The sequence below is a fragment of the Cupressus sempervirens genome, chromosome 4 (genome assembly GCF_028749045.1).
Source record: "Cupressus sempervirens isolate cs-2001-9-10 chromosome 4, ASM2874904v1, whole genome shotgun sequence".
NCBI lineage: Eukaryota > Viridiplantae > Streptophyta > Pinopsida > Cupressales > Cupressaceae > Cupressus > Cupressus sempervirens.
The window spans coordinates 424,888,482-424,915,842 of NC_143121.1; the positions used below are offsets into that span (position 1 = coordinate 424,888,482).

Genomic DNA, 27,361 nt, shown 5'->3' on the forward strand with positions numbered 1-27,361 from the left:
AGGCAAGCAATTTAGGCAAAACCTACAAAACAAATGTGTTCGTGCATCAAAAACGGTAACAAATTTGAAATAAGCCATGCAAGCCCACTGATTAGACTATCAAGAAACCAAAATATTGTAAATAAGAAGCCTGAAACCAAAAAATACAAAATTGAGCTCGAATTAGCTAACCAAAACCATTTGGGTGATACTTTTGACTATAGAAGTATCATACCACACTTCACTATATAGCCAAGCAATACTTTCTACCTATGCAATACTATGTGCCACTACATGTTACAGACTATAGAATCGAAGTGTGACAGAATGTAAATATGTGCGCGATACTTTTAATTGGTAAAGTGTTGTACAGTAGTTGCAGGAAATATCGTACAATACTCGAAAAGTATCACAAGATAGTTTCATCTGCAAAATTAAGAAAATACGAAACAAGAAGCAAGAAAATGCAAGAAACAAAACAAAACAAAGTTGTTCTACCCCACAGTGGGTGCAGAAAATGCACACTCAAAAAGTGCACTTCTCTAAGTCCTTCTATACAAGGGATCTCATGGATTGAGAGCCTCAAATATCAACCTAGAGCTCTCTAATCATGACATGCAAATCAATGCAAATAGAAGTAGAATAGCTCTCAAATGAGCATAAGAATGCAGCCCCTTGCAAGTACACCATGAAATGAGAGATTCTAAGACAAGAAAAAGAATGCTAGTGTCCAAGAACCACTATGAGATGTTATGCAAAATACAACTAAGCTACATGAAATGCAAGAAATGTAAGCTAACTAACAAGAAAATGAGTGTGTTACAAGCCTTCCAATTAAACTAAATGTGTTATTCTAATGTATAAAAAGAAACTATACTAATGCAACGTGATGTTAAGCTACTATGATATGCAAATATGAGAGTATGAGGCCACAAGATCTTCCAAAGCTCCATGAGTGTCTAGAAAAACCTATAGCATAACAATAGTGCAAGAGGATTTGGTTCTAAGATGAGGAGAGAGCCCTCCCTTTTAAAGGAGTACAAATAGTGGAGATCACGAGACAAGAGTCTCTAATCAAGGGTGGGGAGTTGACTTTTGCATGATCCATATGCACAATCGTTTCCACCAATCACAAAGAGTTGACTTTTGTGTCTCCATAAGAGACAAAAACACTTTTTCTTATATTTTTAAAGTGGGAAAATGTTTTTATGTCTGCAACTTAGGATAAGAGATGAGTGGTCTTTTATTTAATTAAAGGGGGACATGTTCCTTTTACTTAAATAAGAACTTAGGATATATTGGTTAAACTATAGGATAAAATCAAATAAATTGATTTTTGAAGACTTGATTAAAAAAAAGTGATTTAATAAGTTTGGCAAAAATGCTAAAAATGGGACTAATAGTGTAGATGACCATTTTCGTGTGATTACAATCCTAACTACATAAGCTAAAATAGATGCATGTGGAAGGGTATCACAACTTGGCTTTAATTCTTTTTAATCCACATGTCATTTAATTTCTTTGGGCCTAATTTAAGTAAGCTCTTTAAAAATATTTGATGAGTCTTAGGATAAATAATTATAAGACTATTTTCTAGGGATTGTTAGAACAATAATGAAGTTGAGCATGCTTCAAAGGATCAACCAAGAAAGATGTCTTCTACAAGAGGATGTCTAAATATGAGCTTACATGAATATTGAGATAGACATAAGTTAACTAGATAATAATAGATGATACATGTCAAAATGTACAATGAGCCATGCTTATATGTAAAGTGATAAGGTGGGATGACGAATACACTTAATAGAAACATTAAATGATCAACATAGTTACAAATAGCTAAACTATAAAAGTATATAATAAGAAACAACCTCATTATAAGAAAAGTTTTGGAATGACACTTATGATAACTATCTTGACCCTATAATTGAATTAAATAAAAAGTTACATAAAGTATATGATATCTTTATGAAAACTAATTATCTAACTTTTAGCTAATTAAGCTAAAATCTCAAAATGGTAGCTAAGTGGAGATATATGATGAAATATTTCATAGTGACTTTCATATTTTTTGTCTATTTCTTTATCTTTGTTGGTAGCATACTTTCTCCATCAAAGATATTCTAGATAAAGTTAAAACTTAATAGAGATGAATAATATGTGCTTCATACGCTTTATGCATATTTTATCATTTTTTCAATCATAATGTGTTATTTATTATAAACTGAAATTAATATTAGTCAAATAAATTGTGTTCATATCTTGGTTTAAGTATTTTTTGTATTCCAAATTATGCAGATAGACTTTTTAACACCTTGGTATTGGTTATCTTACACAAATGTATGTAGATGCACTTGACTAATAATTAGTTGATGCCTATGGTATGGAATTCATCTATTAGACAATTGTGTCCACTTTGAGAAACTTTATTTAGCTACTTAGATGTTAATATTAGCTAACACAATTGAGACACTGCATTGTATTATGAACCACATTATTGATTAACTCGTATATAATTTCTTTTATTATTGAATACACTTGACCTAGACTTTGACCTAGAGTGTTGATAATTGAAAAATACTGCAGACTTATTGGCCATTAAAATTGGTCATTTTTGTGGTGGGATAGGTCGCATTTTGGGAGATTATTACTTGTGAGAGATTTTAAATTATTTTCTCATGTGCCTCTATGTACCCTTGGAGTCTTGGAACATTTATAACTCATTTCTAATTACCATAAGCGGCTCTTCACCAACTTCCAACGTATCTTATGTGATTGCCTCCTTCGGAAACTTGGCTACATTCTCAGTCAAGTAGCCTTTCTTCTTTTTGTGTGGTAACTTTCTTCCACGTTCCGTTGGAATTGCTTTTGGCATGGATTATATCGTGCTCGTAGAAGAGATAATGTAAGCTTTGCTGTCTTGGGGAGCAAAATTGTTCCATCTTTGCTATATAGAACAGTAGAGCCTACATATTAAGTATAAATGTGAATTTGCCTATTTTTGTTTGAAAGCGTCAAAAAGTTCTTTTGATATTATTGCAGGAACCGAGTTATTTAAAACAGTGTTACAATACAGTAAATGTAGTCTTTAAAACGTATGGTTCATAACTTTGGCTAAAGAGACCAAAATATCAGAAAACTGAAAAACAATTGCCAGGGATATTAGAGAGGAATTGGAAGTTTGTAAAGAAACTTTCATAAATTGTAACTAGATCAAAGATTATCACTATAAGTGACTGCGGTTGAACTCGTGTACTGCAAATTAGCAATGAAATCGGATAATGTCTCACAAGAAAAGAAAACGAAAATTATTCTTTGGCTTGTATTTCTTATGGTATATTTACAGCGTGGTGAAACTGCTCCTATAAGCCACCAATAGTAGTGGATCCCATGCCCTCCCATATTTCTGTGGAGCCAACTTCATCGCTATCAACTCCAACCATGTCTGTGTCCCACCAACCACCACCATCGGCATCTGGAATAAGCCAAATATTAAAAAATTATTTGCATACTATAGATCCTGCACTTTAGGAGATCAAATTCACTTCTTGAGATATGAGATAGCTGAGGAGCTGCATCATTAGAGGCAAAATGGAAAAACTACTCACAGTGATTGAAGATGGCACATGATCTTTCGTCCAATCTTCTTTGCACATGTAACCTCCTTTTTGGCTTGGGATCATCTCCAAGAACAAGCAAGCGACCAGAAGGAGACTGCTGAAAATCATCTGCAACAAAAGCATTGCGAAAATTAAGTTTGGGTGGTCACTGTTGATCAACTTTTCTTAAGTCATATCACAATATAAATGTAGCAGAAATTAAAAGCACAAACACTCTGTTGAGAACTCAAATGCTTGGCACTTCTACAGTTGATTCCTAATGGGATGGCCCAGAATGACCACTTAGTTGTCATACACAGAACTGACTAACATCCCCCAAAAATGCCAGCATTTCGGGGACAGGGATGTCCCCGTCCCGGGAACTTCAATGGGGACTTGCATCCGTCCCCACTTTTTTAACACAAAAAATAAAATTAAAAAACAAAAATGTCACTGTTGCCGTTCCCTCGCCCCCCCACTGTCCCCAAAATCGGCAAATAAAATTGCCGTCCCGGAAACCTGTCCCACTGTCCCCTGCCGTCCCCGTCCTGAAAACTCATGGGAACATAGGTTGTAATGGCTGGCTTTCAAAATTGAAATCAAGTTAGCCTTGTACTGAAATTTAACCTCTAGATTGGAAATACAGATCAGATAGTAAATGACTGTTGATTCCAGGTCCAACTGAAACCTAGCACATGCTAAACAACCTTGATCATTTTGGATGAGTTGAACTGGTTCAGACTTCAGAGTAAACCTGTTACAATGTTTTGATTAAAGAAAGTTTGAAATAAAACATAAGCAAACGTTACAAATGTCACAATGATACCATTCTACGATACTTCTTGCTCCCTCGTGTTCTTATGTCTTTGGAAGGAGTGGGTGACTTCATCCCATAATTATTTGTAATATCTACTCTTTAATGACTGACTTGCATCATGGCGCTATTTTATGGGATGCCCTTTAAAATGAAATCATGGTATGGTTGAATTTATTGATATGAGAAAAGATTGATGCTGCTGTGTTTGTATTTCACTCGATATTTATCAATAGAAGTCTAATAGACGATTTTAAAGGGCAGATATGTATCAAATTTTTTATATTTAAAACAGCTCCTTACGCATTTATCTTAATAAAAAATTTATATGGTTTTAAGAGTTACACATAGCCTTCAGTATCTTTTCTAGAAACATATGCTATAATATTGCCCTCATGGCTATCAAAAGCCTTATATTCTATTCTACTCTAGTCATATCGGATTTGATTTTGTGTTGCTCTCAAACATATGTTTAAGTTGTCTATTTCTAAGAGGTAAACTTAATGATCAATTAACATTCTACCCAGTCAGATGAAATGGGATTTAACTGAGCGTTAGAGTTGTAATTTGATGATTCAAAAGTTCAGAGGCTTGCATTAGACTCTTGTTCATTAAGCATCCATCAAATTAAATATTAGGATCTCTCATTTGTCTGGATGAAACAAACACTCATCCACGTGTGATGATTGCTAATCCTGTTCTGTTAACAAGTTACTCTTGAGCTAAGAGATATTCCTAACATTCTCAAAAACTAAATCTTTGCATGTCAATTTCTTGAATACCCAGACCTGCGAAACTGTAATCTGAAAATTATACTACTAAAAACTATCTTTGAATCGTAAAACCCTTTCTTTTCAACCTGCAAGAAAATATTGGCCTAAAGTTTATGTATTAGCTATCATTTGCTTCTTCTTTTCAATAGATTGACTCTATCAAACCAATGTGAGCGGAACCCCACAAAGGAATTTATCAAGATGGCAGCCTTTGGAAATGATCCTTGTAAAACAATTTTGATTGATACTTCGCCATTGGTCTCTCATTCCTGATCATGTATTCAAGGATCTAAAAATGAAGGATTCTTATTGGGGGCAGAGTGTTATCAAAAGGTTCTTGCTTTGAGAACCATCAAAGTGCGAAGGACAAGAGAGTGTTTATCCAACGAATGGTGCACCACTTCACCTCTAATAAGAGATGTCTGAGGCATGCAGCTTCATGTAGAGGCCAAAAATTGAATTAATGAGAAGTCATGTTTATCAAATCCACTAGGGTGCCAGCTGGATCTGAGCCTAGTTCAATCCAATTCTATTATCCTGCTGTAATGTCCCCTGTGGAGACATTCATTTATCCTAAATTTTCCCATAGGGTTGGGTTTTAATATTCCTTGAAAGCATTAGCTGTTCATCTTATTAGATTTAAGTTAGCTTTAGCACTCTTATCCAACCTTGTTATTAATTCAGCTTAAAGATGGGAGGAGTATATGTTATCCAAGTTGCTTAAACACCAAATTGCAATGTATTCCCTCAATGTTTACAGATCCAAACCCTAAAGCATTTCTTGGGTAGATGCTTGTTAGGCACTCAGGATCGCTGATTCCCAACCTATCTTTAGACAAAGATCCATTGCTTGGAATTCATACAAGCCCCTCATTGATAACATTACAGCTTCTCTTCTATAAGTCAAATAGTTATAGGTTCTGTATATATCTATTCTCATTTTTTGTTGCTATTAATTTTATCTATAAATATTCTATTAATAAGATCCATTCCTTCCTGATCTCTTCCTTGTGAAGAGTAAGAATCGATTTAGTTTCATTCTTCTAGATTCATATCATCAGCTGCAATAATGGATCTGTAACCTGTAGATTACCAGCATTCCAATAAATATATCCTTTTCCCTTTTCCTTTAGTTTCTCTGTTTTCAGGTGAATACCCGATATTATATATAAACCACTTCCTTCATTAAAAGGAATTCCAGATATTTATAGATACGTGATAAGAATTAATATGTTTATAATCAGATCTGTGCTCTTCCTTTAAGGGACTGTATACCATTGAATTTATAACCTGTAGTATTTGCAGTAATGCTTTGTGACTCGCAATTTATTTTCTGCTTTTATGTGTTTCGTACATCAGTCCCATCAATGAATCACTGTTCTATGGTTTTCCCAAGCACTCCAAACTCTATCTGTGAATGTCCCAGATAAGTTCTAACCATTCATATATCGCCTGCCAGTGGAATACAGGTGAAGGATGCCTCTTCATCATTGGTTGCGACCCACAAAGACTTACTGTGTGGGAGTGCCAATGTGGGTGCGCGACTGCTTGGTGGATTTGATTTAATTCACTTTATTAATGTTAATAATATTATGAATGTTGATTGATATTAGTATTATTGATTGATTGATTAATATTATTAATATTATTTGTGTACTGATCATTAATATTGATTAACTACTAGTTAATTATAGCTTGGTCAGTATTATTATGGACAATAATAATATTATATTGATCATATCTCGGTAGCTTTTAACTACTTCATATTATTAAATACATTGATTATTATTTAAGGATAGTTTATTTATAAATAACATTTATTAGTAAAACATTATACATTATTCATTAATATCAGGATTTGATTGTTTATTAGTAACATTGATTATTTCTTAATAATCTTATTTATTATTTATTTGATATTTAGTTTTATTATATTTAATATTTTATTTCTGGGAAGGGATATCACACCTGCAATTTCTGGTAGGGCAAGGTGAGGAAGAGTTGGGTTCGGTTGGGATGAATCCATGCAAACCTAGGAAGAACCAAACAAATTCTGGGGTTCACCCACCTGGTACCTATCAAAATTATTTATTTCTTTCTTTTTAATTTTTTCACCTTTGGCTTTGACATGGTTTCTCTAGAAGAGCCAAATAAAGTATTTCAAACACTCAAACAAACTCACTTTAGCTCATTTTGATTGCAAACAACAAATACCCCGAAAGGCTAAACTCTCATTCTTGCCTATCATTCAATAAAGAGTCGATTAATTATTGAAGGTTCCACAACAATTGCATTGCTAATCCCATGCATGTGCAAGTGCCCATGAGCTACCAAAATCATCTAAGATTTTTCAAAACGGGTAAAGAATATCCTACTTTTTTTGTACAAACATGAAAAATTCCTCTTAATTTGCTTTTATTTTGTGTTTTCTATGAATGTTCACTATGTTTCAAATATGTAAAAGCTTATGTTTGTATACCTATGTTTTTATTTATTTTGAATGTATTGTTTATAATATTTAATGCCATAAGGATTAAAATGGCAACTAGCCCTAGTTCTACGAGACGACCTAATTCAAAACAGATGCGAGTCCCACTTTAAAAGTATGCTAATCTAATATAATAGGTTCCAAGTGGTTGGGGTTATATTTGGATTTGTAAGAGATGTGATGCCAACATCCAAGTTGCTCTAGTTAAATGAAAGCCCATTTGTGTAGGATTTCTAAACTGAGCATCAAAGCTTGCCCTAGAAGAATTGTGTACCTATGCCACCAAAGCAAGTGATGACATATATGTATGAATAGAAGCAAGCAAATAAACTAGAAAGCCATAGAATAAATTAACTATAGCAAAGAGAAGATCAAAGCAAGCAAAGTCTCATATGCCCCCATCTAATCCTAATCTTGTAGTGGAGAGCCATATATTTGTTGCAACACTTGAAAAACAGCCTACTACAAATAATAGACTAAAGGGACCTTTGGAAATGGCATTTCAAAATAAAACTTAGGCATTCCCAATCTATGCATAACAAGATGTATTTACACAAATGGGTTGGTTTTAAATGTTGTACAACCACCATATTGGTAAGAAATGGTAAAAAATATTATTGAGGCTCCAAAATGGTATGAGAACCCATTATAAGAAAATATGTGCCACCTCATTGAAAAAGGAGTTTAAGCTCGTGGAAGATTCATGCACCGAGATGAGGGTGATGCCAAAATCAACCCTTTATTAAATCATAGAAATGTCCTCTAAAAGGACAATGTTTATGAGACTTTTGAATTGTTAAAGATAGCCCACTTATTGCTAAAATCCTCATCATAGTCATTGTGGTAGTGGGACCCTACAATTTTGTTTAAATCATAACAAACAACACAAAAAATTATAGAATTGTCAAGGAAACCGTTCACGCATTTTTTGGACACATTGTGTGGTCCACTCTCTCAATCCTGTGCTACAAAAGATGAGAACTAAATTGATTGGATCAAAAAGTTGTGTGGAAAGATTACTAAAATCAACCATTCACTAATATCATAATAATGTCCCCTAAAAGAGCGATATTTCTAAGAGTCATGGATTGCAAGGGAGAGGTGAAAGATGGTTAGCTTATTGCTAACATCCTCATCATTGCTAACAAAATTGATTGGATCAAAAAGTTGTATGGAAAAGCTGAAATAATTCGAGCGTTCATCACCAACCACCATATATTGCAAAGCATACTTAGTTCTATTTTTTAAGTAGAGCTATTAAAAGCAAGTGAAGCAATATAAATTTTATATTTTAATTACTTGAAAACTCATTTCTATTAAATTTGATTATGCATTCTACTTCTATAAAATTTGTTTTTAATTATTTTATTTTTATTTCTAAAAAGCAATTGAGACCCATTTCACCCCCAACACAAATGCCTTGCATCAACTTGTGAAGGTTCAAGAAGAGCTTTCTAGCACAGTAGTTTGGCAAACATGGTCCATATGAAAGCAAAACACTAGGAGAACGAACAATACGTTAAGCAAATGATCATAAATGACTCTTGGTGAGATTGCGCGGAGTATCTCCTTAGTTTCACCAAACTTGTTTTGAGATGCTACTCCTCTATAAACTTTTCATATTCCCATCCACTTCAAGGGCTCACCCCAACTTTCTCCTTCCCCCACCTTGGACGGTGCTCTTCCATTGGTTGTGGGCATTTGAACAGGCAATGATGCCTCTTAGAATCTATTATGAGAGTATAGAGTGGTGGCCTCCTCTTAAATAGTAGGGGCGGACTGCTTGGAGATAGGGCCTAATGTGACATAATATCATTGGATCAAATTAAAAATAAGCTATATTATACTCAAGAGATTGAGTACCAATGGTAAGGTGAGAAAGTAGTGATATTGCCTATATGTGACACCTTTGTGCAGGAAGGCTAGAATGGGGCGATGTTTGTTGTGAGATGTTGGTTGTTCTACTTGTCAAACTCTAGAGCCCTCCCTTGGTATTCCCCATTAAGGTAATCTAACCTGACATAAACAAGTCTTTCTTGGGAGAGAGATAGCTGGCATTGACTCCATGATTAAGAAGAAGACCATCAAACATGAGAAAGAGCAAGATCCCTAAGAAACATTCTTCAAACCAGTGCATAAAATTATTTTAAAAATATGGAACACAATATCCATCTTGTTTTTGCATTAAGTCCAAATTACTAGAGTGATGAGATTATTTTTATGTCTGCAAGGGCTGCCCCATATAGAGATATGGAGTTGCTGAATGGTACAAGGAAACGTTTCATAAACTCTATCTTTATCCTGATTTGCAAAATGTAGTCGTGAGTGTGTTGATTACTTTTGTATACTCCAATCAATGTATCAAGGCTCACTATAACAAGTTCAAGAAGGATGTTCATAGTTGGTAATGTTTCCATGGTGAACAATTCCAACACCTCACAATCAAAGTTTTATCACATAAGTATCATATTAATAATTTCTGTAATCTTCAAAAGTTTCATTTATATTGTTTTCAAATTCAATTTTTTATAATATATGACTCCATCTCTCTAATTTGTCTTCATAGGTTGCTAGTTCACTTGCATCTTAGATTCAAGTGCATACTCTTTTCATTCACTCAATAAAGCACAACAAATTGCACTCAAAAAGGCTAGAGAACTTAGTATATATGCATTCCAATATATACCTTGTTTGCACAAACATGGCTGCAAGGGAACACAAAGTTGTGGAATAAGGACCTAGGGCACAATGACTTAGATGCTTCCCCTTCCCAACATCTTGCACTTGAGGGGTTGGAAAGCAAGTCCTCTTTTAGTGCAAGTGGCAATAACACTCCTACTGATTCTTCAAATGTTCCTACATCATCTAATGCCAATGATGATATTGATTATTTATAAAATCCATACAGCTTTTAAATTGATAGTTGAAGTTGATATTATAATCTTAATATTGAACTTGAAGCTTCAACAATGAATAATTTATAATATTTATCATTTATGCTTTAAAACAAACTGAATTTATGGTGATTAGATATTGTCGTACAACATTAATTCCTGATTTGAGGCTATATAAATATAGTTTTTACATTTTTTTGTACAGATGACCTTAAACAAATTCAATCCCAAAATTTTGTTGAATCCACATTAGATCCACAATCTGAATCAAGATCCAAACCAAAATTGGCAACTTCAATGGGAAGCTAAAGATCAATTCTTAAAATCATAATATTTCATCTAGATTTTTCAAATGATGGCAAGAATAGATCCTCTATTATCATGTTCAAGTCCATCACTTAAAAAATTCCTAACACCCAAGAAAGCAAAGCTCAAGTCATTGATCTTCCTAAGAAACAAATTTTGTGGATGTGAAAAAAAGAAGTGTTTCATAAGAAAAGTCTTCCTAGTGACCCGAGACATGTTTCTTGTGTCTCGAAATGTGTCCCAAATGCCTTGAAAACATGGGAGACATCTTGAATATATCAAGGACATCAGCCCCACATAGAGGATGTTTAGATGTTCCCAATTAAAGAAAGTAAAAAATCAAAACAAAAAGCTAATTCCCTTTCTATCTAGCTTTAGGTCAGGACAATTATAAATTTTTAAGTTTTTTATAATTGCTGTAAAACTTTGAAATCTGATTTGTTGTGGAGTTATGAATTACATCTATTTGAGAATGAACTCTCATTTTTTAATCTCAAAGTTTTCTAAATGGTGATTAATTCCAGTAGCTAATGATTAGATTAGTAAATATTTTTTTCATTATGAATGACTAATTAGTGATATTTTGCATTTGTTTGTTTATAATGATTTTTTCCTACTTTAATGCCTACATGATTCATAAAATTATTTTGAAACTATAATTTTTGTTTATTATGTCTCACATATAATATTTGTTTATTATTATCACAACTACCATTGTGGGCATCAGCATATGCTTCAATTCCCCATGAAGCAAGGCACCCATATATGTTTTCTTAGTAGGGGATGCAGTGTAGACAAACTTGTGACGCACCAAGATGTTGCTTGTACTAAAACAATACACCTGAGTTTCTCTAGGCCATCCCACACAAGTTGTGTATGCTTCCTAGGCATTCACACATCATCAAACACAAGGGAACAAATACAAAAATACCTGCCTTTGAGAGCATGGTCATGTTCCACCAACCTTGATACACCAGCCCATGCTCTTCACAAAAAAGCCCACTGTATACAGTTATGTTATTCGTTGCAGGTTGCAAGGTTTTTAAAAGCTAACTTTTCTCCCAAATTTCAGGATGGAGGGCATTAGCATACATTTCTACAGATTTTTATTTTTTTTCTAGTTTTTGCTGAAATTCAGAAGTCGTTAAAAGAGTTGAAAGTTCCAAGTACCAACTAGAGTCCAAAGCTTTTGTGACCCATTATTTGTTATTTTTAAGTGATGCTTTTACCTAGTGAAGAATTCTTGTTGGATGTAAAAACCCCACTGATTCTGATTTGTTTTCCTCAACTTTGGATGTTTCACATTTTATCAAACACTTGGGCACACAACTCAGTGATATATGATTACACTTTTTATGTTTTGGGGGTTTATAACTATTACCAATTTAACACTTAAGATAGAATTGCATAGACAATGAATATTATGCTGTCCACAATCAACAACCTTCAATTTTCATGGAAACATTGCTGTCCTCACAATATATTAAGCAAAGACGTAAGCATAATGAAATAACAGTGATCACAGATATAACATACATGCAGATTAAATCAATAATGAGAATATATGACCTTATTTGCTGCATTAAACTCAGAATGGTGCTCTTATACATTTCAATCTTTCAAGTCTCATGAAGTGTGCCAAAAAGATGTTGATAAACATACCCTAACCGGGAGAACCCATCCCTCCAAACAAGAAAGACGTATTACAATCAAATGACATATAAATCTGTTGATTTACTCAATGTGTGTATCTCTAGTTACTTATCACTGTTCTTATGTATATAATATATATTAATGGTGCTCCTTTACCAAGGGTCACCATTCTTCACATATAGCCCTATTATAACATATTAATTATATTATATTATAATAATTACCTCATTAATTATATATTAATAATATATAATAATATCATCTGAATAAATGTAACAATAATAATGACATTAAAACTCCCTCTTAGCTAGGGAGGAACCCTACTTATCATTTAGGCCCCGTTTGGCTGCAAGAATTGTGAGGGAATAGGAAAATCTAAATACCCGCATTTGCCAATTTGATGTTTGTTTGCAAAATACAAAATTGGAATTAGAATTCACCTATCCTAATTTGACCACAAAATGAGCATAACGGAATTCCTAAAAAAAGAAGGAATAAAAATAGCTTATGCTTATTCCAATTTTTAATAAACCCAATTTGATGGGTTGTCAAATCCGTGACTTTTCCGTTTGATTGTATTTTGCCACTCAAATGCATTTTTGGACTATTTTCTCGATTCGCGATAAGATATAAACTAGGTCAACATTATTTAATGTTTGATATGTTTTTTTTAAATGACAAAAAAAAAGTAATATCATATTTGATATCTTTTCTAAACTTTCATAAAAATTTCTTTACAAATAAATCTTATGTTTAGTCTTATAATTAAAATTATGTTGAAAGATCATTTAAATATCATATTAATGATCTCAACTTATTTGTATTTTTTATTTTCTTTAATATATTTTAAAATAAAATGATTTTAGTTTTGATCTCATTAAAATAAATTGATTTAATTTAAAATTAAATTTATAATATACAATATAAAATTTCTTTTGAATTTGATGAATTTCAAAGGTTGTGGTATATCTTTCACTTATAAAGTGAAATTAAAAAATAAAATAAAGCATATTTAAAATAATTTGGCTTTTTAAAAAATTAATAAAAAATCAGTTTTTATTCCCTTTGTAAATTGACCACGCAGACAGATTGACAGGGAAAACTACACAAATGAGCAACACCATGCATGGAATAGTCTTAAGTCCGCAATCTTGTCCTCCCATGACCAAAAGAAGGGGGCCACTTTCCCAATGGATTTCCCAAAGAGAAAGAGGTCGGCAAGAAATTTTCGCTGAGTTTAGAGTGAAGGAGGGCAGCGATGAATTTTGATGCGGCTAATGAAAATCCCTTTGTGAAGGCTAACGGAGTGGGAGGGTAGGTTTTTTTGATGGCAAGGAGTGCATGAAGATAGCTAAACAATGTCGCCTTTTGTTTGAGCAGGAAAGCCGTTTTTTGACAAGCAGGAAGACCCGTAGGATTGGGAGGCAGCACAAAAAATGATGTTTGGCTCTACAAATGGAAGAATTCGATTTGAACAAGCAACTTCAGAATATGGATGTTTTTGGAGGATTGACATAGTGAAAGCTTTTTGGCAGCATTGAGGTCATAATGACCGCAAGTTTAGGTGTCGGGTTTTTCAAAAAAGAAAGAAATGCTTTTTAAGTAAATCAGCCTAATGAAGAGGCCTTTTGTGTTTTAGATGTAAAGGAGAAACATATCATATTGTAAATGATGGTCCTCTAGATAGAATTAAGGACCTTATAATCTTGATGTAAATATTATTATATTATTAATAAAAACAAACTTATTACCAACCAAAAAAAAAAATCAGTTTTTATAAATAAAAAATCTTGTTTATTTAAAATATTACCAAACTAAAAAAATTAATTTAATTATTAAAATTTTAACACAAACTTATTCCAATTCTTATTTCAATTGTTGCAACCAAACATAGAATATGCAAATTTCGACTCCTCTTCCAGGTCAACCAAACAAGTCCAAATGATATTCCAAAACTTATTTTAAGAATACACGAATACTAGAGGAGAGCTTATTCCAACATAGATGAATGCCGCATTTGGCAATTCTTGCAGCCAAACGAGCAAAGTTACATCAACTTATTGCGGTGATTGACCACATGACTACATTCATATGTAAAAAGATCACCTCTTGTGATATCAACCATTATATCACTTCATGTGATATCTACCATTATGGCTTTCCATAAATACCACTTTGCATGATATTCTCCATTATGGATTTGCATAAATATCACCTCACATAATGTCCACCATTATGGTTTTCCATAAATATCAATTTGTGTGATATCGACTATTATGGATTTGCATAAATATCACCTCACATAATATCCACTATTATGGTTTTCCATTGCTATCAATTTGTGTAATATCCATCATTATGGATTTGCATAAATATCACCTCACATAATATCCAACATTATAGCTTTCCATAAATATCACCTTATGTGATATCTACCATTATGGCTTATAGACATCTCCAAGCATAATATCCACCCCTATGGCTTTGCATAAATATCACCTCATATGATATCCACCATTATGGCTTTCCATAAAATCACCTCACATGATATCCACCATTATGACTTTCCAAAAATATTACTTCACAAGATGTCAAACATCATCATTGTGAGATAGTCACCTCACAATGATGATAAGATGCACAAGTGTCTATCATTGTGTGATCATCACCTTACTATAATATTCACCATGGCTCATCCAGAGGGTGCCCACACAAGTACAAGAAACTCGCCACAGATTCTCTCATATGGTATTGCCATGATGTCACACATGACACCACCCTGAACGATATCAGAGGGTGGTAATAAGGGCTTATACCTCAAGTCTCTCTTAAAGAGAAATGCATTATGAGGGTTAATACCTCAATTTTTCTGTCTTAGAGAAAAATCCATTAACAAATCCTCATGATGATGTGGCTCTCTCTGAAACAAATGGCAACCTTCTGACCTTCTTATCCAAGGTTACTTCTAATGAAATGTCAAAATCCCTTTGAATCTACTATCAACCTTTTGACCTCCTCATCCAAGGTTACCTCTAATGGAATGTCAAACTCCCTCTAAATTTGATATGACCAAGATCCTTGGAAATCAACTAAACTAGATTCTCTAGCTACTCCCTCTGCCACAAAAGCGTACCCTGGTCATATGATCCCCAATCAATTAAGATAATTTGTTTCAAGAACGCAATCAAGTCTGAATTGTCTTCAATGACTCTGATGAGGCTCTTTTGTTGTTGTAGAGAGTAATATGTTACATCCCAATCTTTGACCTAATTTAAAATATAGCCATTGAGGTTCACATGAAGTCAATTGACAGTTTAATTTGATATAACCTTGCGAAATGGTAAGATGGTTAGTTGTTATAATTTCATGTGAAGATAACGTGCTAGTTGATTGTTTATCACGAATTCATGGAATTGAAAGAGTAGCTAGCCTAGGATTAATATGATTTAATTGTGGAGAATTTCCTTGCAAGAAACACGTCGAAGGGGTGGAAGCATTGTTAGAAAAGAATTAGGCACAAGAACATCAACACCACTTGGCAGATGGGTTGAGGACCTAGCGACTTGAAACAGGATACATCTATGGAACCCGCTTGCACTATTTAAATAAAAAAATTGAGAAACATAAATAATTGAATTAAAATATAAAACGTACCTCAAAGGATTTTAATTGATCTTTCATCATATTATTATAATAATATTTATATACATGCATATAAATATAAAAATGAAATGGCACCATTATATTATAATAACTTAATATAATGATGTCACCTCATTGGTATACTTACATGAACAAATGCAAGTATATATTATAATAATAATATTCAAGATATAATAACATTTGAATTATAATAATATTCGAACTATAATCTTCCAACTTTATTTTTCCATTTTAATATTCTTTCCTTTTAACTGATTAACACTTGGCATGATAAATTGGCAACAATCAAATTATAATCTTTCCAACTCTTTCTTCCAACCTTTTTAATTTCTTTTCTTTTGCAATCGATTTAAAACACTTGGCGTTTTAAATGGGCAAGTAATCTTTTAACCTGCCAAAGCCAAGAAGTCACGGCTTGTATCTTTATATGGAGGCTATGAGAAGGAGCAGACAAGATTATTATTTTCCATATGTTTTTTACACAGTCCTGAAATCTTTCTGCTGTTTATTTCCAACTTTCTAAACACCCGAACTCCTGTATGTACCGACTTACACCTTAGCAGCATCTTCTTCTGCCTTTATCATTCCCGATTTCATATTTCTTTTAAGACGAATTCCCTGAAATATCCTTTTAAAAGCATTGTTCAAGCAATACATTTTCTGCACCTTGCCATACAAGTATTCTAGTTGAGAATCAGAGATCATATGCATTGAAGTGTCGTTTAAAGCAACTAGAGGAAAGCTGGTTCAAACCAATTTACCAACTTCAAACAAATCCAAAGTTTATATCAGGTCATGTGTAATCATTCCAATTTGTGATATTCCAATATTTTAAAAATCGATTTTCCCTAGCAGCCGGCTAGGCTTAGAGACTTCTTTCCTTTCCAAGAATAAGTTATAAGCTTGTTGAATATTCCATGACATTGTTATTGATTTTTCTTCTTAACTATCATAACATCCAAAATCATCATAGAAAAAGTTGAATAGTTTCTTAAGAGAGAGCTTTCTAAGTGCAATAAAACCTAGATGAATTATTCTGTTCGAAAATCAGAATTCAATAATATTTTCAATTGGTCTCAAGATCATATTTCTTTTAGTCACAGTTCGTTATAAGATATACTAATCAATGAATTTTTTTTAGAACTATGCAAAGAGTAGATTGCTCAGAATTTCCAAACACCTAGGATTCACCGACTGTATAGCCATGTAAGGTGAAAAGGTGGAATGAATCTGCAAGAACGCAGAAGAGAAATCAGATATGATTAAATTAATTAATTAAACAATAAATTCTGCAATCTTTAAGAATATCTTTTTCAAATCACAGATTGTAATAAGCTAGAACATATATGTTATTTATAAATTTGTTAGGAATCAACAGACAGAGACGATTGCTCTGAGATCTGAGCACCTAGGATTCACCGGCTATATAGCCATGGAAAAGGGTGAAGAGGTGAGATAGATTCTGCAATGAAATAGAAAATAAAAGTCAGCTATGACAAATTAAATCTAAAATAATATCATTTAATAGCTCATGCATGATCCTGTTATTGTAATCTCCTATTGTCAAGTCGAATGATGTGTTTAGATACCAGGATGCTTAGTAGATGATGGATGTTCCAAGTCCAATTCCAAGTAGGGAGGGCCTTTCTTGATAGAGATTGTGTGGGGATAAGTTATGGTCTGAGGTTGGGTGGTTAAGCCCCTGACAATGTTTCACCTCTGCCCAAGTTGTCGGATGTACAACAGACAAAGATAAGCTATACATTCAATTGTTCGTCAGAAATAGGTATTATCACTTTTATCATGTATATGCAAGAAGGTAAGATTAATTGAGTTATTTCATCATTACAGTTATTTTACACTTAGATGCGAGAGATAGATTTACGAATTGTTTTTCATTTATATGAATATTGAATATGAGCACATCTTCTAATCTTAAGTTATTGCCACAGTTAAGAAATCGAAAGGAAAAGAGAGATACAGTGGTATTTGAAGCCCTAAATGATCCAATGGTAATCAATGCCCTAATTGATATAGTGGTATGTGATGCCCCTAATTTTATATAGTGGTATTTTATGGTAATCTTCATTTGATTTTTGATATAGCAGTATTGGATGGAAGTTGTTATATGATATTGTTATACTAGTATTTGTGGACTAATCTGGGTGATTGCAGAAGCATCCCTACAATGATTTCTCGGTTCAAATTCCATGGTATGTGGATTTTAAATTCTATAATAAATTCCTTGATGGTGTTTTAAGTTCTTAGTTAGGAAATTTTGTTTAACTGATTTTAACCGTCAATCTCTTTCATATGAACAAAACTGATTTAACTGTCTCCCTATCAAAATGAAATCATAGCTATAATTCTTGGATATGTTGGTTGTTAAATTAGACCCTAGAAAAGTGGTTGTTACATAATAGATCTCCTCATCACAAGCACATGATTATTACAATAAGTTACAATTTAGTCTAAAGACCAACAAGGAGCTTTTGAAGCCATGTTGCTTCACGAGCTTTTTGATCCTCTGCAAAGGACTAAATCTCAAGCTCTCAACCCATGCCATGATTTCTTGGAATTTAACTCCCTGTGAATGTGATCTCTTATCATTCTTATGCTTTTTGATCTCTTGTAGTCAAAGGATAACAACCCCAGGTGATATTTGAACCCCTTGAGCGACAAAGCCTTCAAATGCAATTAAGCCAATCCTCCTAAGCAAATTGTCTTCCTTGACAACTTTAGCTTGACCAAGAAATCCTTGAGCAACATCTCCCCCAATGTTGTTTCTTGTGTACAAAGATGTCATACCTGACTGACACGAAGTCCTTGAATTCATTAAGCTATCATCTCAGGCGGGGAATCGCCTCCAGGTGCAATTCCTTGCCCCTCCACCAGAAGGCCATTGACAGAAATGGTATCATCCCATTCTCTCCTACCTTGAATTTGCTATACCTCATCACATCCTTAAAGGAGATTCCCCCAACTGCCTACCTATTCATCAAGTGGTTTATACAATACCTTTGCATTGTGTGATTGACACTTTGGTGGTTTCACGGATTATCCATAACCATCTCTAGAATCACCCCCCCCCCCATATTCTTGCATCGACTTATAAATGCCCTCTAGCCATAGTAATCTCTCTTTGTAGTTTGCAACAAGGCTACGTTTCCTACTATCCTCTAACCAATAACAACTAAGGAACTTTGGCTTACCTTTGGAACTGTACTCCCATTGATGGCTCCATCCCATCTCTTGATCTATCACCATATCGCCACTATCTCAATCCACTACCCCAAGTGAATGATGTGTGATGTACCTAATGATAGGTTTGTTCAAGGGGAACACAAACTAGACCCTAGACACACGAAAGGGTGAGAAGTGTATCAAGAATTCTTCCTTCTCGATGTCTACACGTTTAGGACAAGAGTGGGCTCTTTCGATCGCTGTGTGTTGAGTTGCCTATATCAGATGCAACAAATGCATTGTTGTATTTTTCCAGCCCATCCAAAGGGACCCGCTTAGCACCATTCCCTTGAATGAAAAGGCATCACTTGTCCAGAATCAAACACCTTTCCACTAATGCATGTCTAAGTACCACTTCATACGCAGACATTAATCTTCTTTCTCTCACTCCTCACCTCAAAGCATGAACATATAAGATCTATTTTATATAGGAGATCCTTCAAGGGCCTCTAACGATCAATATTTTTCCAACCGAACTCTATGATGGCCTCAATGTCCCTAATTTCCTTCCTATAATCTCCCCCATTGCGAGCTTGCTCAAATTGTATTTTTTGAAGCACCTAATTGGGTCAAAGTGATCTATCACTACTACACTGGAAAGGACATTATACAGGGGGAATTGCATTGCTTGTTCTAAGGCATCCATCATCATCACAACCCTCAACTAAAGCCCTCTAATATTACCTTCAACCTGTGCTTCTTCTTCACACCAAAACCACGAAAGAATGGACCAGTTGTAGCATCATCATTATAATTCTTCATGGTGTGAGTACCACGTCCATCAAGAACAACTAGATTATCTAGCAAATATTAGGAATAACAATCCTTGCAACACAACTGAGGGGGGTCGAGTGAATCAGTTGTGTGCTATATTTATAAATTTTACACTTCTCAACCAAATCACCAATAAAAGTTATAACAATGCATAACAAGATGAACACAATAAAAGCCAATACCATTAGATACAAGATTTTTGTTCTCGCAGAAAACCTTTTTAAGGGAAAAATTATGGTGGGGATGATACCCATAAGATAATGCAGTAATATGAATGTCCTTGTTAGGAGACCTAACCCTATTAGTAGTCCATACAAAACATTTAGTACATTAGTCTCGATTAAAGGACAAAACCTCTATTAAAAGGTCAACAACCCTATTAGGAGTTGATAGACAAAAAAAGGCTCACTACCTAAGCATACTACTTGAAGGGTAAAGGTTATAGCCACTTTCAAGAGGAATCGTTATCTGAAGAATGAAACGTTAAATCCACCTTTGCTAAACTTACTCAATGACAACCCAATTGCCTTTATAGTTCCAATGATGTGCTCAAGGAATAATCATAGGCTCCACTAATACCTCAATCAAAGCATCTGATCAACCTTCAACTCTGCTCTGATATCCAACATCAAGGCTTGCATCTATATTGTCCACATCCCATATTTTACAACAAAGGAATTAATTTCCTTTATAGAAGTTATAAACAAGCAATTAGGTTGGTCTATTAGGACTTCCCCAATGCACAAATAATTACACTATCCAATGTTAAGGTACACACAGTACCTATTACAAGTATATTACAATTACAATTATCAAAGCACACACCATGATCCATGATCAATGCTGGCCAATCCATAATAATACACATTACACCAACTAGTTGGCTCCTAGAAATAAATTATCCAAATGCTACACGCAAGTGACCAACACAGCATGAACCAAATGAACCACAAATTCTGACACATACATCAAACCAAATCTTCTACCATGCCTTATGCTAGCATACAATAATTCTTGCTTGCCAACAACTCGTACACGAAACACAGTAACCAACTCTTGCATAATTCCATGCCATTGGTCTGCAACTAGTCTTCAACAAAAAAATTGTAACTCTCTCAGATCAAGACATAAAGCTCTGCGACCATAGACATAATGTCTAGACTCACTCTGAAACATAAGTCCAAGCTTGCATACTCAAGAAATGTTGTACATTGTCTATACTATCATGTTCAACAGCATGTAACACAAAAAGTCATACTCTGTCTAACTCACTACTTTAAAATTTGAACATATGTTGACATCAATGACAAAACATATATGTTAACAATCATCTAACAACACTTCCAACTAGCAAACTCCCAAGATATCCAACAATCTCCCTCATCATCAAAAACAACTTCAAAATCTCCCTAGCAACTTTAAAACTAAACACATTTTGGAGGAAATCAAAAGGAACATGATGCTACCCCTCAAGAATATCTTTTCTGCATCAACAAGATCACCACTTCCATGGACTTTCTTGCTATTCACTGCCCACCTATTGAGTTCTGCGCCACCAATTATCTTTCGCACTCTAGCCTCATACACAAAACAGGTGGTAGGGATGAAATTACTTTTTTTTAATTGCTTGCCAACCTTAGAAGCTTGACACGTGGACTTTCCTACATAAATGAAAGGTTGCATGATTGGTTTTGTATCTCGTTGATCATGCTCCTACTTACTTGAGTCCCCCATTGCTTCCTCCTCTAATTGCCACTAAATTTGAGATGTGCACAAACGAAGTGTAAGATGGGGCTTTCTAGTGGAGGAGCACAAAGGATGTCCTAACCATATCTATTGGAATTTTGGTTTGTGAGTCAATTAGGAAATAGCATTTTATGTTTATAATGTGCAGAAGTCAATTTAGGGCATTTTGAAGTCATTTGTTTATGTATATGTCATAATAAGACTTTGTTTACCTATTGGTCAAACTGGGTCAATGCCAGTCAAAGGCCAAAGATGCATCAAATCTGGTCTTGGGATGAAATTTCATGTCTTGTTATGTTTCATGAACATTTTGGTCACTATTGGATGGGTCATAGTTTGTTTTTAGTTTGAAATGCTCAAATATTGCCATTTCGCAAAAGAAAAGTTGCAAAATGCAACTTTTTGTATTTCTGGTGAATACGAACAGTCAGTTGAGTTTGATCGTGGAGATCCCTTCAGGGAAGGTAAAAGGCCATCTGCCATGCTTGTATAAGGACCATGGATGACTCTTGAACTGGTTTATGAAGCTTTGTGGACTGAGTTTTGGTGATCTCTCTGTATAGTGGTAACCAGTAAGTTCATTATTGCCTGCATTTTTCCTTCATACATGACTGCTTAACATTGTGAATGGATTGAGGATGTTGTGCATCGCATCTTATTCACATTGAACAATTTGGTTGATAGTTGTGTTTAGCTTCAGATGTTTGAACAAACATTTGACTGCTCACTAGTTCTGTAAGTTTGCAACTAGAGTTTTGGCAAAGACTTGGCCACTTGCCTTGTTATAAGCTTACCTTGACTAATTGTGATCTTAACTTGCCTAGGTCAGTTCTACTTGCATCAAATTGATATCAGAGCCATACCTAGTGTGATTGAGTTCAAACCAGAACAGGGACATTCAATGTCCCACCTGAAGGAGTGAAGCACCATGAATTGGTAGAGTTGGAGAAGAGGATTGCTCAAAAGTGGGAAGAAAAGTTGAAGAAAATGATGGAGAAATTAAAACTTGAGGAGAATAATTCTGATTAGTGAAGAAGCAGACGAATGGGAAGAACAAGAAGAAGAGGTTCAAAACCAAGTGCCTGTAGACCCAAGGGCTAGAGCAGCAGAGGAAACAAGGCAGGAGCAGCAAGCCTTTCTTGAGGCCATTAGGGAATCTGAGGAGGAGGACTTCAAAGTTGAGGTGCCTACTTTCAATGGCAAAATCAATGGGGAGGAGCTAAAACATTGCATAGCTGCCTTAGATACCTATTTTGATTTGAACGATGTAGAATGGAGACAAAGGTCAAGTATGTAAGGACCAAGCTCAAAGGTTTTGCAATTATTTGGCGGAACTATACACAAAATGAGAGGGAAAGGAATGGTAAGAAGCCAATTACAAAATGGAACAGGATGATTGCCATGATGAAAAACAAATTCATGTCAGCTAACTTTGAAGTGCAGATAATAAGTAAGCTTCATAATCTCAAGCAGAAGAACCTAGATGTTGCCACCTATACTGAAGAGTTTCATAAACTCAATATGAGAGAAAATCATAATGAAGATCAAAAAACACTCATTGCCAGGTATGTAAATGGATTGAAGTACAACATCCAAGATGAAATCAGTATGCTTCTACCAAAAACAATTGATGAATGCTTCCAATTAGCCATTAGGGCTGAGGAAAAACTTAAAAGGATGGGTGATCAAAGCAGTAGGGGCAGAGGAGGTAGGAATAACAGTAGAGGCAGAGGCAACAATGGCAGAGGTCAGAGCAATAGGAATGAAGAAAATCAAAGTAATGAATTCAGAGGTGGAAGTAGTCACAGAGGTGGACAGAATTTCAGAGGTCAGAGAAGCCCTTATAACAGAGGTCGATATAGTGAAGGACCAAGTAGGGGGAATAGAGTCTTCACAAGTAAGTGTTACGCATGATCAGATTGGGGATACAAGGAATCAGTGTCCAAATAGACCTTCTAGTTCATCTGCAGGCAGAGATAGAAGGAATCAACTCATAAAGGATGAAGAATGTAGTAGCAGCAGTGTTAATGCACTAGTTGGGAGTGCAACACCTATCCTAGATGGGGGGAACATGATGATAAAGAGGATCTCTTAAAGGTCCCATTGAAGCATGAAGCTCCTCAAAGAAAGCTATTCTTTAGAACCCAAGGGAAATCTTATGAAAAATTGTGCAAAATCAGTGTTGACTCTGGTTCAACATGTTGTATCAATTGAGATGGTGGAGAAGTGCAAACTCAAAAGGTTACCCCATACCACACCTCACAAGATCTCTTGGCTTAACAAGAATCAAAGTTTTGTTGTGGAAGAGCATGGGTTGAGTTTGAGATTGAAGAGTATAAGGACAGAATTCTCTGTGAGATTATCCCTATGGATGCATGCAACTTGACACTTTGAAGACCATGGCAATTTGATGTCAGGGCCCAGCGTAATGGGGAACAAAACACCTACCTTCTCACCAAGAATCGCAAGAAGTTCAAGATGGACCCTTTACCTGAACAGTTTGGCGAGGAGGAGGATGAGTCATCTATAATGTTAGTAGGAGGCAAATAATTTTTGAGCATGACAAAGGAAGATGATTTTCAAGCTTTTGCAGTAGTTGTCAAGCCTAAGGATGACAAGGAACAAGAACCAGTACCCAAGGAGGTAGACAGTTTACTGAAACAATTTCCTACATTGTAGTAGGAGAAACCTAAATCTTTGCCACCAATAAGAAGTATAAGCCATCAAATAGATTTGATACCAGGAACCACACTACCTATTAGGGCTGCCTACAAAGTGACTCCCCAACAAAATGCAGAGATAAACAAGTGCAGGAGCTTTTGGACAAGGGACTGATAAGGAAAAGTTTGAGCCTGTGTGCAGTGCCCTCAATCCTAGCACCTAAAAAGGATGGCAAATGGAGGTTGTGTGTGGACTCTAGAGCCATCAATAAAATCATAATAAGGTATAGGTTCCCAATGCCAACAATAGAGGACCTATTAGACTATTTGGGTGGATCATGCTATTACTCCAAGATTGACCTCAAATCTGCTTATCATCAGATAAGGATACGACATGGGGATGAATGGAAGACAACTTTCAAAACTAATGAGGGGTTATAAGAATGGCTTGTTATGCCCTTTGGGTCGAGCAATGCTCTAAGCACCTTTATGAGATTGATGAATGAGGTCCTACTTCAGTTTATTGGCAAGTTACCTTGATGACATTTTGGTGTTTAGCAGATCAAAAGAGGAACATCTAGAGCATCTTAGGTTGGTGCTGCTGAAGCTTGAAGAGGAGCAGTTGAAGATCAACTTAGAAAAGTGTGAGCTTCTAAAAACAGAGCTTGTATATTAGGGTTTTGTCATATCACAGGGTAGTCTGAAAATAGACCCACCAAAAGTCGAAGCCATCTTGAATCAGCCAAAACCTAGATCAGTTGGTGAAGTGAGGAGTTTTCATGGCCTTGCAACCTTTTATAAGCAGTTTATTAGAAGTTTCAGTGGGATTTGTGCTCCTGTTCTCAACACCATCAAAGGTTGGGTAAAATGTAAATTTGAATGGACTAAGGAAGATGGGGGTGGTTTTCAGAACCTCAAGAAAACAGTAGTGAAGTTACCAACACTCGTATACCAAATTTTGACAAGGTGGTTGTGGTAGAGTGTAATCCTAGTAAGCATACAGTTGGGGCAGTGTTAAGCCAAGAAGCGCACCCTATAGCATTCTTTTCAGAGAAGTTGAATGAAGCCAAACAGAGGTGCAGTACCTATGACCTTGAGCTCTATGCTATGGTGCAAGCCTCGAGGAAATGGAGGCACTATCTAATGCCCAAGGAATTTGTAGTTTTCACTGATAACCATCCTTTAAGTTACCTAAAAAGGTAGGAGAAATTGAACCACAGACATGTTAATTGGATGGAGCAGTTACAATCATTTACCTTCACAATTAAGCACTAGAAGGGAGCAACTAATAAGGTAGTTGATGCCTTACGCAGAAGAGAGTTAGCCATACAAGAAATCCAACTTCAGAGTGTAGGTTGGATCAGATTAAGGACCTGTATCAGGAGGATGATGAATTCAAAGAGGTTTATAGTGTTTTCTCTAACTTTGCTACCCGTTTCCATGGAGAGTTTTCTGATTTTGTACTGAAAGAACTTCTATTCAAAGGAAGCAGACTATATGCTCATAAGTTTTCCATGAGAGAAAACACAATCAAAGAGAAGCATAATGGGGCACTTAGAGGTCATTTTAGAGCAGATAAGGCTCTTGAACAAGTTGCAAGATTTTGCAATTGGTCAAGATTGCAAAAGGATGTAAGAAGATATGTAGAGAGTTGTGTGATATGTCAGAGAGCTAAAGGAGTCTCATCAAACTCAGGTCTGTAACAACCCCTCCTAATACCAAGCAAACCATGGAATAGCATCAGTATGGCCTTTGTTTTGGGAATACCTAAAACTGCCAGGGGTGTGGACATGGTATTTGTTGTTGTGGACAAATTTAGTAAAATGGCCCGTTTTACTAAATTTCAGGAGTAATCATGATGCTTCACAGATAGAAGGTTTGTTTTTCAAGGAAATTGTCAGAATCCATGGGTTACCATTGTCCATAGTCACTAATAGGGATACCAAGTTTAGGTCACTTTGGAGGACCTTGTGGAAGAAATTGTGCACTCAACTCTCATTTTCATCAGCCTACCATCCTTAAATGGATGGCCAAAGAAAGACTGTTAACAGGTATCTTAGTAATTTGTTAAGATGTTTGACCAAACAACATGGAGTAGTTTGGGGCCAGATTTTAAGTCAGGCAGAGTATGCCTACAATTATTCAGTAAATAGGTCCACAGGAAGATCCCATTTGAAGTGGTTTATGGATTCCATCCTAGAGGCCCATTGGAGCTTAGGGACATTCACAATATGCAAGGAGGAGTGCAGTGGGTGAGACCTTTGTAGATGCCATGAAGTTTGTTCATAAGGAGGTTAAGTCTCAACTAGAGAGATTAGTATCCAAGTACAAGACGAAGGCAGATCAGAGAAAGAAGTGTGTGTGATTCAAGGTTGGATACCTAGTTGTGGCATATTTGACGAAAGAGAGGCTTCCTAAGGGTCAACACAGTAAGCTCTTGATGAAAAAGATTGGACCATGCAGGGTTCTTCACAAATATGGTGCCAATGCTTATGAGATTGAACTCCTACCTAATTTAGGAATATCGCCTATATTTAATATTGTAGACCTATCCTTGTTTAAAAGAGATAATATAGTTCATGATCAGAACAGAGCGGAAGACATAGGAGAAGATGTGGAGTGGGTCAAAGATTTGCCACCGAGCATACCTATGAAGTTGGGAGTGCATTCTTGACTCCAAGGTGGTTAGGAAGACAAGAAAGGGCACATACAAAGAGTACCTGATTAAATGGCAAGGTCTTCCAGAGGCAGAAGCAGTTTAGATGTCAG

General features: G+C 35.2%; 1 protein-coding gene across 1 annotated transcript in view; it reads right to left on the reverse strand.

Annotated features, from left to right (window-relative positions):
* Positions 1–2,977: 2,977 nt before the first annotated feature.
* The window catches only part of LOC149561848 (RNA-binding protein), an 80,576-nt gene continuing 56,192 nt past the window's right edge, over positions 2,978–27,361 (reverse strand). Inside the window, exons 4-5 of the mRNA XM_089825385.1 lie at positions 3,588–3,707; positions 2,978–3,454 (exon numbers count right to left, since the gene is read on the reverse strand). Coding sequence (XP_089681511.1) covers positions 3,342–3,454; positions 3,588–3,707 — 233 coding nt within the window. The 3' untranslated portion in view covers positions 2,978–3,341. The remainder of the gene's footprint in view (positions 3,455–3,587; positions 3,708–27,361) is intronic.